The following is a 14,830-nucleotide window of genomic DNA, read 5'->3' as shown; positions in this document are numbered from 1 at the left end:
TTTTTTTTTTCTTTGAAATAGTATACTCTTTGAAATTTTAAATCCTGGTTAAAATCTGCAGCCTGATGCTTGTTATATAGTGGGCATGGAGTCAGTACAATATTTCTTCTATTTTTCTAAGGAACAGAACTCGACTGCAGTCTCGCAGGCAGGGAAATTTGATTTCTTCCCTGCCTGCGAGACTGCAGTTTAGTAAAGCTTACATAGTGTGCATGGAGTCAGTGCAATATTTCTTGTTTTTTGTTCTGTGAAACAGCACTCTATAAATTTAATTTCTAGATTAAATCTTGCCTAATGTCTCAACTTGTGAAATTGCAGCCCATTAAATGATCAGGCAGCTGTTAGTAGAGGAAAACTAAAATGTGTGCTATACTTCATGTAGCCCTACCCCCTTAGGGGTTGTCGTTGAATTTTGGATCCCCCTATAGTCCTGCACAGCCAGTCAGTTAACATTTTTCACACAGCTTTCATCCACAGACAGAAATCAGGCCTTGAGCATTGGTTTTGTTGTTTTATTGAGATGATTAAACTTGGATAGGCTTTAGGGATGTATAGGATGCCCAAAGGAACTGAAGTCTGAGGACAACTTCCTGAATTATTCACAGCTTCTTCTCTCTTACACACAGTCTATGTTGGAGTGCTAGCCAGCAGCTCCACTTGTACTACCCCAGACTCTAGATGATCTCCACTTCACCCAGCAATCTGAAGGTTTTCTTTGTAAACAGGGGATCTGGTTCCTGTTCCCTTAAATAAGGTGCACAGTCATTTGCAGAGGCCTAATCTGGTTTCCACCAGTGTGCTCCTTCCCTTATCCACCCAGGGGGTGCAGGTGTACTCACTCAGGTCCTCTCTTGTACCGCTTGCGGAATGGCTGCTGCTCCCAGGCCTATTGGCTGGGTTGCTCCTTTCCTGCAATGCAGGTGGTCCTTTATCAGGGGGCCAATGCGTCCTGAGTTTTCCTCCTTTCCAGCTCCAGGCTCACAGGCAGGCCCAATCCCACTAGGCCTCCTTGCAGCCTTCCTCCTCCAGCCTCACATCTTCCCACTTATCACTCCTCTCCCACCACCAAAATCCTGCTACTGAGCAGGCTCCAACACTTTTAAGGGAGTCCAGCCCCTTGCCAAGCCTCCTGTTGTACAATCAACCTTATATTTACCAAAACTGGTAAAACTATAATATGAAGACCTACCTAAGCTATACAATCAATTTGCATTCAGCCAGGCAGTACATAGTTGTTGGTAGATGTAAAGGAGATTGTACAATCAGATTGAATTGTGTGCGGATCTCAGTGAACTGATTAGAATGACAAAACACAGCTTACATTATAAACAGTGCATTCACTATATGTACAACAAAATAAATCTATTTTTAAAGGTGAGGTTTCCTGGTTTATTTTATAGAAAATAACCTCCTGTGAACTATCAGTCACCTTTGGCTAGGGCATATTTTGGGTTCCATGAAGGCATGGCCTATTATGTGCCACGTTCTGTATATTTCCATATCTTTCTGATTTAGTCCCACAATACTGAATATTCATTCATCCATCAGATACAACGCTGCTGTCACAGCCGCCCTCTGCTTATAAAGTGTATCATCAGCTGTAATGACTAAAAATGGGTTTGGGATTTACTTTTTCCAGCATTGCTTAATAAAGTTTGTATTTCCTTGTCAGTTGGACTTTGGCATGCCGCTATAAATATTCTACAGATTTCGTATGTAGAGAGTTTTGGTTTTGTCATGCCTCGGTTACAGACGAGTCTCCTTCTGTGCCCAATATGAGCTCTGTAAAAAATGACCATTGCCGCCAAGATTTGTGGGTGTGGCCAAGCTCTTACAACCTGCACAGGGGGCGTGGCTTTCCTCTGGCAGGCATCGTTTCCGCAGCATGAAGAGTATGGCAGAACAGAAGAAGATGAAGCCAGCACCCAGCGCCACCGTCATCCCCAGATAGATGAACCTGGAAGAGAGTTAATTATCATTATTAAATCCAGAAAGAGCTTTGTCCTTCCATTACCACTAAAGGCTCAGTTCATAAAGTTTTAACACAAACATAAGGATTTTAATTTTTACTATGTGGCAGTAATTTTTTGGAGTGAGCAGCAAATAACTTGCACTTTTGTTTAATATAATGATCATCATCTCAGCATGCAAACTTTGTGCCGTGAGCCTAATATATCTATCTGGAGTGTACCTTTAAACCTTGTATTCCCATGGGGTCATTGAAGGCCAAGCCAAATGTAGCAGCATCGGTATTTTGGTTAACCTGGCTATAACCATGACCAATTTGCCCATCTAAACATTCTTTAATTTTTTAAGTACACACAAGGATTTAATTTCCATACTGTGTTATTTAAAAACTGTGCTCTGTTTTTTTTTATATTATTGGCTAGAAAATGGGCAAAGTAAAAAGAAAAAAAATCAAATTTAAAATTTTTTTTTTACATATTGTAAATGTATCAGACAATTACAGTATTAAACAAAGACACAATGCCAACTAGAGGACACCAGTGGCCTCTGCAATGTGAAAAAAAAAATATTTTCATATTTTTCTTGCATGTGATATAGATCAGTTCCCAACCACAAAGCCAAGACCCGGAGTTAGGCTGTGATTTCCCTCTTGATGGGCTGCAGCTTCTTCTCTATTCCTTCCTGTTAGTGCAGGACACAGCTGCACATTACAGAAGCAGAAAGTGGTGTTAGTGCAGGGTGTCTCCATGCGCTTCTGTATGTTACAGAAACAGAATACATGTTTGTATATACTACTGCTCACTCATTCTCCTAGCATTTCTAGCTGCGACCATTTTGAGTAAGGCAGATGATTCATGTAGTATTTACTTCCTGGAATCAATTTGACCCTAGCTCAGGCATGCATGCAGGAGGCTGTGCTTAGCTCAGAAAGACCCTCCTCTAAATGAAAGAAAAAAAATGCCCATGGAGACTCCTGGGATGTATGACATAATTTTGGCATAGGCCAGAAACCAGGAAGCAATGTAATCAATAAAGAAAATACAAAACAAGTAATTATAATATACATTCTTATCTATTTACAAATGCTAACAGCATACAGATTAAAAATAGTTAATACTGATTGAGCCTGGGATCATATATATGCGGTTCGGTACATTGCATGTGATTCCTACAGGAACCACACCGCATTCCTGTGCAAATCACATGCGAATTGTGTGCGGTGCAATTGGAGCCATACATTTTGTATTGCTCTAATCGCACTGCATCCTCACCAAAAAGGTGCAGGTCCCTTTTTTTGGTCTGCGCTAGAATCGGATCGCAAGGGTATTCACACCTATGCGATCTGATTCTGCACATCACATCACACTTTGCTGACCGATTTCGGGGTGATGTTAACTTAACATACACACCGACAGCAGTTCGCATGAACGGGGTGCGATTCTGATGCGTTGTGGAATTCGCACATGAAACGCTGTGAATCTGCACCGCATCAGTGTGAACCAAGGCTGAGGGTTTAGTTCCTCTTTAAAGTGGTTGTAAACCTCAGATGTGATATATGAACATAGCATATCCCTCTATAGTGTGTGCTTGTGTCAATCCAGAGCACTAAGTATCATTTCTATGACTGTCAGGGCTGGGCTCCTGCTACTTAACAAGCAGCTCTTTTCTTTCGGTGCTCAGAAGCTGCGCAGCTGTCAGTTAATTACCAGCCACTTGTCTCTACAGTGACTCACCTGGACACCCTTACCTGCCTCATTAGTCCAGCCTACAGCCAGCCCTTTTTGCTATTTTAGCAGCTTAGCTCATTTCCTCCTTGCCCTTGCATAGTCTATGATCTCCAGTGTGTTCCTACCTGTGTTCCTGTGCACAATTCGGTCTGGCTGACTTCTCTTTTGATTCCTGTTCCTGATTTTTAGCTCCTGACTACACTGACTTCTGGTTTCCTCACTCTGGCTAATCTGATAACCTGCTGAAATGGGTCATGTTTGGCAGGTGCTACACCTGTTATGTGTGACGGTGTATAATTCCTGCTGTGTCTGTGAAATGTGTTCACCCCTGGCCACTGCAATTAAAAGGGCTGCGGCTGGGGAGGTGGTAAAAACAGGGCTGAACTTTGGGGTTTCACCACCCCAAAATGCAAATGTAAACAAGTCATCACTGTCCTGAGCCCCCTCTCATAGTTGCTTTTTGGGGGACCCCTGGGATGGGGACAGAGAGGGACATCATTGGATGAGGACTGAGAGGGGCCCCTGGGATAGGGACAGAGAGGGACCCCTGGGATGAGGACAGAGAAGAACCCCTGGGATAGGGACAGAGAGGGACCCCTGTGATAGGGACAGAGAGGGGTCCCTGGGATGAGGACAGAGATGGATCTCTGGGATAGGGACCCCTGGGATAATTTCAGAGAGGGACCCCTGGGGTGGAGACAGAGCAGGGCCCCTGGGATAGGGACAGAGAGGGACCCCTGGGATGATTTCAGAGAGGGACCCCTGGGGTGGGAACAGAACGGGGCCCCTGGAATAAGGACAGAGAGGGACCACTGGGATGATTTCAGAGAGGGACCCTTGGAATAGGGACAGAGTAGGGGCCCTGGGATGGGGACAGAGAGGGGCCCATGGAATAAGGACAGAGAGGGTCCCCTGAGACAGGGACATACAGGAACCCCTGGGATGAAGACAGAGAGTTAACCTTCTCACATGCCCCTTGCTACTCTGTGACAAGCGGCATCTGTTACATTTGAGGGGGGGGGTAAGAGGATATGTGCTGGGGGTGCTTTAGGAGGGGAGAGGACTTGTGCTGGAAGGTGGGGTGGGGGGACTTTAAATCTGACCCCCCTCCCTTTCCACACTAGCACAAGTCCTCTCCCCTCCCAAAGCACCCCCAGCACATATCCTCTTACCCCCCCCCCATCACTCTTCCATTTGTGCATCCTTGTTACCTGCCCCCCTTCCCTGTTACTGTGTCCCCCTCCTCTGTACAGATCCATAAAGTATACACAGAACTCAGAGACCAGCGTGGCTCTCTCTGGCAGTGCAAGGTCCTTCCTCGCCCTCCTGTCTGTATAGATGGGAACATCAGAGCCGAGGAGGGGGAGAATCTCCAGTGAGCTCATTGAGGTGTGCAACCTGTCAGTGGGAAGACATGCAGGCTGCAACAGAGGGGCGAACACCGCATGTGAGACCTCGGGCACCCTGCAAGAGATGCAGGGCATGTGCCAATACTAGTGTTCCCCTGTCAGGCCAGTTACCAGAGCCCAGTGCTGGAACTTGTTCTGGCACTGGGATTCAGGACTCAGCACAGGTTCGGCAGAACAAAGTTACTGCGTATTGCGAGACTCTCATGGGGCCCGGGCCCCTCAGGATGCCTGGGCTCCCTACATTTGTATGGACTGTCCCTCCTGATGGTGGCCCTGCTTATGATTGCCCTATTGAACTCCTACCCAGGGCTAAAATTGGGCATATTTTCCCACTGTCCAAACGTGAATTGAGGGCCTTGAAGGATTACATTGAGGAAAATCTTCAGAAGGGATTCATCCTTCCCTCTACTTCACCAGCTGGTGCAGGAATATTTTTTGTGGAAAAAAAGGATCATTCCCTTTGGCCATGTCTGGACTATCAGAACTTGAACAAAATCACTGTAAAGAGCTGCTATCCTCTTCCCTTGGTAGCTGAACTTTTCCAAAGACTGATGTCGACCACTATTTTTACCAAACTTTACCTAAGGGGGGGCCTACAACGTGGTCCATATCCGAGAAAGGGATGAATGGAAGACTGCATTTCGAACTCGATTCAGTCACTTCGAGTACTTGGTCATGCCACTCGGCTCATGCAACGCGCCAACCATATTCCAACACTTCATTAATAACATCTTCAGAAACTTCCTAGATATCTTTGTAATTATGTATCTGGAAGATATTCTAATATTTTCTGTTTCTCTTGAAATTCACCGGGGACATGTTAAAAGTGTTCTTTGCCGACTTCGCCAACATGGACTTTATGCCAAGCATGAAAAATGTGAGTTTGAGTAGCGGAGTATTCAGTTCCTGAGTGTAATAATTTCCAATGAGGGAATCTAAATGGATCCACAAAAGGTCTCTGCAATCTTGGACTGGCCAGCAATGATAAGAAATGGGTTTAATGGTTGGTGGGGTTCGCTAACTTTTACCGCAAATTTATCAGGAACTTCTCAGCCATTATTTCCCCCATACACAGCTGATCAAGCAGGGAATCCGTTTCCACTGGACCCCTGAGGTACAAGATGCTTTTGAGACTCTAAAGAAGCTGTTTACTTCTGCTCCTGTTCTGAGTCATCCAGACCCTACATTACCTTATATCCTGGAAGTAGATGAATCGAAAAGTGCAGTCGAGGCAGTCTTGTCCCAGTGCAAAGGCTTCAAGGACATGATCCATCCAGTAGTATTCTTCTCACGTAACCTTGCCTCTGCAGAAAGAAACTATGATGTGGGAGATCGAGAGCTCCTTGCAATTGAAGCAGCCCTAGAGGAATGGAGATATCTGTTAGAAGGGGCAGCTCACCCAATACTAATTTATACAGACCACAAGAACCTTGAATATCTGAGAACTGCAAAATGCCTGAGACCTCGCCAGGCCCAATGGGCACTCTTCTTTTCTAGGTTCTCCTTCCATATTACCTACCGACTTGGGACAAAGAATGGGAAGCCTGATGTGTTGTCGCACATGTTTGAAGTTCTGAAGGACACGCCAGTACAAGATATCATCCTGCCAGCAGGAAACTTCCTTTTGTTACAGACTGATCTCATGTCACAGGTGAAGCAGGCATCCCTAGTCCTCCCAGGGTCACTTTGCAGATGAAAGATGGACTGTTATGGAAAGGAGACCAAATCTTTGTCCCAGAAAGTGTTCAGGAATTAGTCTTAAGGTTCTGTCACAATCACCCTTTGGGAGGGCACTTCGGGATCCGCAAAATGGTGGAATTGTTGCAACACACATTCTGGTGGCCTGATTTAAAAAGGGATTGCAAGAACTATGTAAACGCATGTACTACCTGTACCTGAAGCAAGAGTGCCTGAAATAAAGCTTGGGTTTGCTCAGACCCTTGCCTATACCCGACAGACCATGGAAAATTATCTCTATAAACTTTATAGTAGAGTTGCCACCCTCTGAGGGTTGTACAGCCATCTTTGTTGCAATTGATTGGCTATCTAAGATGGCCCACTTCCAGCTCTTGAAGAATACACCATCTGCTATGGAGACAGCTCGGGTGTTTTTTAAGGAAATCGTCAGGCTCCATGGGGTTCCCACAAACATTGTCACGGACCGGGGGGGCCAATTTACATCAAGATTTTGAAAGTCACTATGTGGAACCTTAAGGTTCGAACTATCTCTTTCTCCAGCTTACCATCCACAGACTAACAGGCAAACAGAACGAACCAATGAGACTTTGGAGCAGTACATCCGGTGCTTTACGTCCTTTGTACAAGATGATTGGGTGTCACTTCTGCTGCGGCACAACTCCTGTCATTCAGCCACCAAGCAATCTCCTTTCTTCTTTCACCCTACTTTTCTAGCTGATCGTGTTCCTGAATCCTCTGTTCCACCTGTACAAAATACCTTGTATTTCTTCAGTCGCAACAATAAATTGTTGCAGGAAATAAAGCACAGGAAGATAACAAGAAGATGTATGATAAGAGAAGGGGAGAGCTGATCCTTCAGCCAGGGGACCGGGTATGGCTAGCCACGACGATTCTGAAACTGTCTTGTCCCTCAAAGAAGTTGGCACCTAAGTTTTTGGGTCCATTCCCACGAAGAAGAAAAATTAACAATGTTTCTTATGAACTGTCATTACCAGAATCCTTTCAAATTCATCCAGTATTCCATGTATCTTTTTTGAAACCTAAAGTACCAGATCCTTTTCCTAACTGGAAATCAGGACCTCCTGAACCTGTGATCATTAATGGTGATGAGGAATTCAAGGTTGAGGCCATAGTAGACTGCAGGGAAAAAGGGTCCAAATACAGTATCTGATCAAATGGAAAATAGTATGGTACAGAGGAGTATTCCTGGGAGACTGTACAAAAGGTGCAGGCCACGGACTTGATTTGTGTATTTTTCTGCAGCCATCCACAGAAGAAAAGCCTGCTGTGCTTCCAGAGGCTTCCCATAGGGAAGCGCAGTGTCAGGAAAGGCTTGCCCATAGTGCAGGTGAAGTTTTGAAGCGCATACATATGCTCATGCGCAGACCGGCAACTGGCCGGGCAGATATGCACAAATATGTGCATAGGCACGCATGTGTGTGCATGTATGCACACTCGGGCAAACAGGCACACACCTCTCACCAAGGCTGGCGCCAAACTGCCTGCCGGGAAGATGTACACAAAAGTACATAGGAGCACGTATATGCGCACTTGTGCAAATGGGCATGCACTTGTCACCAAGGCTGGCACCAAACTGCCTATTTAAATGGAGATACTTCACTGGCTAATTGTTGTTTGGTCTGAAGCTTCTGTGTGTGTATATCCTGACTCCTCCTCAGCTTGTTCTCCAGATTCTGCCTCCGCCTACTGCCTTTGCCTGATCTGCCTCTACCATTGTTGATATTGGCCTGTGACCCGACTTCTCTTTCGTCTACCACTTATGCCTGATTTACCTGTCTGTTGCCAACATGGCTTGTCTGACCCTGCACCCTACTCATCCAGCCTGTTACTGCTCTGCAGTCCAGCACACCTTCATCTGGTACATATGCCTGCTGCCAGCCCATTTGCTAGCAGCCTGCGCTGCCGCGACGTGTGACTGCTGCTAGCGTGCTGTGCTGAGACATCTGCCTATCGCCAGCTATTCTGTTCGAAGCATCCTTCTAGCAAGACCTCAGCTATTATCCATGCAGACCACCGGACTGATCACGGCACTCATACCTTGACGTGCTCTCGTGGCTGCTGCACCACTACCAATGACCCCTGAGCCAGAGCTGTATGAAAGGCCTTCTTCTACACATCAGGCTCACTACCAGGTACATGACAAGCTGTTTGGGGGGCAATCCAGCTCACTGCACAGAGTTTCTCAACCAGGTTGGAATATATTTTGAGATGCTGCCCCAGGCATTCCCTACAGCAGGGGTGTCCAAACTTTTTTCAAAGAGGGCCAGATTGGATGAAGTGAACATGGTGGAGGGCCAAACATTTTTCGGAACATTCTTTGAACCATTACAATTAAATGCAAATAAATTATTTTATGCCAAGTTAATTGCAAACGAAATACTTTTCATTTCATAACATTAAGATCAACTGACAGCTGAGTTTTCACAATGTATTGAAAATAAATTTAAAAAAAACTTACCTGCACTAATGTGAAGGGTGAAAAAGGTAGCTGGAGCTGAAGTCTCTGCTCGGCAGCCGTTAGGGGAAGAGAAACACACTTCACGCTGGAAGCCCGGCCCTGACGTCACCACCCTCTGTCGCTCCCAGCGCGGCGCAGTCACGCATGCGCACTGCTCTCAAGCAGAATACTGTCTGCCACAGAAGGGAGGGCCGTGCGACAGCCGCATTTACACAGACCAGGGAGAACGCGCCGCAGTCAGGCATGCGCACTGCCCTCTACTTTCAAGCAGAAGACTGTCTGCCATAGAAGGGAGGGCCGTGGGAGGGCCGTATTAAACTGACCCCCGGACCGTAAATGGCCGGACTTTGGACATGCCTGCCCTACAGACAGAAGCAATGTAGGCTTCATTATTTATTTGCTTTCTGACAAAGCCTTGGCTTTGGCAAACCCTTTATAGGCGACAGGAAAACTCCTTGTCCAGAATTACCCTGATTTTGTGGCCTCCTTTAAAAGGGTATTTGATATTCCTACTCGCTCTACCTCTGCTGCCAAGAGCCTCATGTCCAGTAAAAAAAGTATGAGAACTGTTGCCAACTACGCTATTGAATTCCATACTCTGGCAGCAGAGGTTGGTTGGAACAATGAGGCTCTCATGGCTAATTTTTCCCATAGCCTCTCTGATAACATTAAAGATGACATTGCAGCTCATGATATACCTAAGAATCTTGAGGAGTTGATTTTGTTTTCCATTCTCATTGATACCAGACTCCAATAGAGACCTTCCTTTACGCTTGCCTGTGAGCTTTGCATTCCCACCCATGCCTGCCTCACCTCCAATGCCTCTTGGGCCTGAGTCCTTCAGTGAAGTAGAGCCCATGCAGCTGGGCTTTCCACATCTCTCTACTGAAGAAAGGGCCTTTAGGAGAAGGGAGAGATTGTCCCTTTACTGTTGCCAAACCGGTCACTTATTGAAGTCTTATCCAATCCATCTGGGAAATGCACACACCAGAGGTCCTGTAGGGTACAGACCTTAGGAGGTGTCTTTGCATCCCCAGCTATCCTTAAAGATAAGCCTCTAGTTCCGGTTATCCTTTCCTGGTCTGAGTTTTCCATAGACACCCGGGCACTAATTGATTCTGGGGCTGCAGGCTTGTTCATAGATAGTTCCTTTGTGGTGTTGAAGTACTCGATACCACTGCAGACTCATGCCTCCCCACTTGCCATTGAGGCTATTGATGGGAGACCTCTACAGCCTACCCATGTGACCCATGAAACCACTGGCTGTTCACCATGAGATAATCCAATTCCAAGTAATTTCTTCACCTCATTACCCAGTTGCCATTGGTTATCCTTGGTTACAGTAGCACAATCCTTCATTTGATTGGCATGAGTTGACGTTGTGTCATGGTCGCCACAATGCACTAATACTTAATTTCAGAAAGTGAGTAGGGTCTTGTGCACATCTTCAGTCTCTTCTTTGCCAGAGGAGTACAGGGAATTCTCTGACATCTTCCACAACAGTCAGGCTGGTATTTTGCTGCCACATCAGCCTTATGACTGCACAATTGATCTTCAACCTGGTGCCATTCCTTCTCATGGCTGGGTTTACCCTCTGTCTTGGATGATAAAGCTATGGAGGAATATGTTGCAAATTCACTCTCTCAGGGATTCAATCACAAATCCACTTCTCCTGCTGGTGCTGGGTTTTTTTTTGTGAAAAAGAAGAGTGGTGAACTGAGACCCTGTATCGATTATAGGGGTCTCAATGGCATTACTATTAAAAATGCTTATCCAATCCCATTGATAATGGAATTATTTGACTGCCTCAAGGGAACAACAGTCTTCACTAAGCTCGATTTGAGAGGGGCATACAATCTTGTGAGGATTAAAGAGGGCGACGAATTGAAGACTGCATTTAATACTAGGAGAAGACACTATGAATACCTCATAATGCCCTTTGGTATCTGCAACGCTCCTGCAGTTTTCCAAGAATTTCATAACAATGCTGTAGCAGTGTGGTGGTTTACCTCGATGATATTCTCATACACTCAAAATCCCTAGGGAACCATCACACAAACGTCTTCTGTGTGCTACAGAGGTTGAGAGAGAACAACCTGTATTGCAAGTTGGAAAAGTGCGAACAGGTTAATTTTTTGGGTTATGTCATATCTGTTGCTGGGTTTTTGATTGACCCAGAGAAACTGTCTGCAGTCTTACAGTGGCCTCAACCCATAGGTCTACATTCTCTACAGCATTTTCTTGACTTCGCCAATTATTATCGGAGATGTATTTGTAATTTCTCTTCTCTGGTCAAACCCCTGACTGATATGACCAGAAGGAGAGCAAACCACAGAACTGGCCTCAGGCTTTCATTAAAACCTTTGAATCCCTCAAGGTTGCTTTTGCTGCAGGCCCAGTGCTGGCACATCCCTGATCCTATGTTACCCTTCATGCTTGAGGTTGATGAGTCTGAGACTGGAGTAGACTCTCTCATGTCTCAACATCCTATCTCTGTTGGCCCTATGCATCCTTGTGGCTACTTTTTCAAAAAAATTGTCTCCAGCAGAATGCAATTTTGAACACAGAGAATTATTAGCCATCATTTTAGCCCTTAAAGAATGGAGGCATCGCCTCAAGGGTACTACTGTGCCAGTCCTCAATTGACTGACCATAAGAACCTCATATTCTTGTCTGAGGATAAATGCTTATCTCCTAGCCCCTTTTCAAGCTTTAATTACAGTCTCATTCAGGGGCGGACTGACAACTCATGGGGCCCCCGGGCAATAGAGGGTCATGGGGCCCTTGTGTCCTTGCCCAAACTCAAAAAAGCGTATGAAAAAGGTACCAGGGGCATCTCATGGGGTCCCCTACTGACCCCGGGCCCTTGGGCAGTGCCCGAGTTTCCAAATGGTCAGTCCGCCCCCTGTCTCATTCTTACCCGGTACAAAGAATATAAGGGCAGATGCATTATCGCGGTAGTTTTCCTCCTCTTCCAAAATGGAGTCTGCTCTTACTCCTGTGATACCTTCGGACCGCATTTTAGCCACTATTCACACTGGTCTTGCTTCACCTTTGGGTGAGAGAATTCTGGCTTCTCAAATCCATTCTCCTCTGGAAAACCTCATGACCATTGCTTTGTCCCCAAGAATCTCCACACTGCTTTGCTCCAGACCTACCATTCTTCCAAAGCAGCTGGGCCCCCAGGGAAATATTGACTTATATATTGTCTATTTATTTTATTGTGGATTTACCTAGCTCACTTCCACGATTGCGCTTCAAGCTGGTTGTAGTTCTCTTCCTGTACAGATGCTGCTGGATCGGCTTCATAGCACCATTACTCTACAGGACAGAACCTCCGTTGTGCCTTCACACATCTCCATCAGCCCAGTATACATCCCCCATGCCACCGGTGGTGCCTGTAGGATGTTGAGGAACGATCATCCCTCTCACACACAGATGAGCTTGTTTTTTTATTACTCTTGTGAGTGTTTTTTATCCTTTACCACTAAACATGGTTTTAATTACTGCACTTAGATGGGCGCCTCCTGTTTCTTTCCTTTTGTTCTTGCCTAAAGAGTTGGCTTTGCTCCTAGGATGGCTGCCGCTAATTTGCGCTAATCTTTGGGCAGATTGCTCAAGATACCTCCAAAAAGACTTTTCTGTTTGTTTATGGACATTATTCTTTATTCCACAGTGTTTTACATCATTGTTAATCCTTGCATCACTCTATATACATTTTTTACCTCATCTCTGTGCGCCAGAATTACCTTCTTACAAGCTGTAAACTCACTACTTTACATTGTAGCAAAGTGTCATTTCTTCAGTGTTGTCACATGAAAAGATAGAATAAAATATTTACAAAAATGTGAGGAGTGTACTCACTTGTGTGATATACTGTATATATACGTCTTTAGTTGTAGCATGACAAAATGTGGAAAATTTCAAAGGGTATGAATACTTATTCAAGGCACTGTGTTGCAGACCACTATAACAACTGGTTGGACCTGTTACCTTGGGCAGAGTTTACTCATAATAATGCCATCAATGCTGCCTCCCGATTATCTCTGTTTATGGTGAACTATGGGTTGCTATCCATGTTGCCTGATACATTCATTCCGCACTGAATTCCTGCGTTAGAGGAACATCTTTGAGAACTCTGTTCCACTGGGATGCAGATCCAAGAATCCTTGCAATGCTCCAGAGAGAGATACAAACTCCATGCTGACTGCTGATGACTACCTGCACCCTCCTACCAAGTTGGGTAGAGGGTCTGGCTGTCTTCCCGTAGCCTCCGACTTCGTGTTCCCTCACTATAACTGGTGCCTAGGCCTTTCCGCATACTCCGTAGGGTTAACTCAGTGGCATATGCATTAGATCTTCCTTCCAACATACGTATTTCCAAGGTATTCCATGTTTCCTTATTAAAACCTTTGGTGTGTAACAGCTTTACCACCTTAGTACCACGCCCTCGCCCAGGTTCAGTTTGACAACGATGAGGAATATGAGATACAATCTCTCATTGACTCCCATACGTTTTGTGGATGCATACAATATGCAGTTCACTGGAGGAGTTACGTTCCAGAGGAATGCTCTTGGGTCTCACCCTTGGACGTACATGCTCCTGCCCTCCTCCGTGCTTTCCATTTACTTTTTCCTCTCAAGCCTGGTGCCCCCCTGAGAGGGAGGGTTCATTAAGGAGGGGGTACTGTCCAGGCTGGGCTCCTGCTACTTAATGAGCAGCTCTTTTCTTTCAGTGCTCAGAAGCTGCTTAGCTGTCTGGTAATTACCAGCCACTTGTTGTCTCCACAGTGTCTGACCTGGATACCATTGCCTGCCTCATTAGTCCAGCATATAGCCAGCCCTTTTTGCTATTTTAGCAGCTTAGCCCATTCCCTCCTTGCCCTTGCATGGTCTATGATCTCCAGTGCGTTCCTGCCTGTGTTCCTGTGTACAGCTCAGTCTGGCTGACTTCTCTTCTGATTCCTGTTCTTGACTACGCTGACTTCTGGTTTTCTGACTCTAGCTTGTCTGATAACCTGCTCTAGCATCCAAACCCTGGCTTCTGTTTTGACTATTTTCCTGATCTATGTTATATTTGCTATTTCCTTAAAGGTGTGATTTTAACTGCGCTTTCTGTCTCCGCCTAGTTCATGGTTCCTGACAGTGACTAAGTGTAATTTCTTCTGAACACTGCCCGTTCCTCTGCTATAAGCATGAATCACTTCTGACGAGTTTTTGTGACACCAAAAGAAAAAAAGGTGATAGAGGAGTGCTGTGTAAAGGGGGGTGTCCCTTCCCCCAATCAGCTGTCAGAGCTCTCCTCACTCGTGTAACGTCATCTCAATGCTTTTCAGAGTTGAGAGATCCTGTGTAAATTCTGCACTTTGAATGGACATAGGGGAAAGACGCCTGTGGATACACAGGTACACTTTATGTAGGAGGATTTGTTTAATCTCTGTGTATCACTTGAGGCTAGTCATTTCACTGGGTATTTGTAAGGGTTTACAACCACTTTAAGCTCTTACTAAATTTTATAATTGGCATTGTATAAGTGTAAACTTTTTTAT

General features: G+C 45.4%; 1 protein-coding gene across 1 annotated transcript in view; it reads right to left on the bottom strand.

Annotated features, from left to right (window-relative positions):
* Positions 1–498: 498 nt before the first annotated feature.
* Positions 499–14,830, bottom strand: part of SLCO1C1 (solute carrier organic anion transporter family member 1C1) — a 44,485-nt gene continuing 30,153 nt past the window's right edge. Inside the window, exon 15 of the mRNA XM_089689077.1 lies at positions 499–1,957. Coding sequence (XP_089545203.1) covers positions 1,747–1,957 — 211 coding nt within the window. The 3' untranslated portion in view covers positions 499–1,746. The remainder of the gene's footprint in view (positions 1,958–14,830) is intronic.

The sequence above is a fragment of the Staurois parvus genome, unplaced genomic scaffold, assembly GCF_062004578.1.
Source record: "Staurois parvus isolate SC_StPar_1 unplaced genomic scaffold, SC_StPar_1.0 ptg000469l, whole genome shotgun sequence".
Lineage (NCBI taxonomy): Eukaryota > Metazoa > Chordata > Amphibia > Anura > Ranidae > Staurois > Staurois parvus.
The sequence above is the reverse complement of the archived record's forward strand: the minus strand, read 5'-3'. Positions and strand labels throughout refer to the sequence as shown.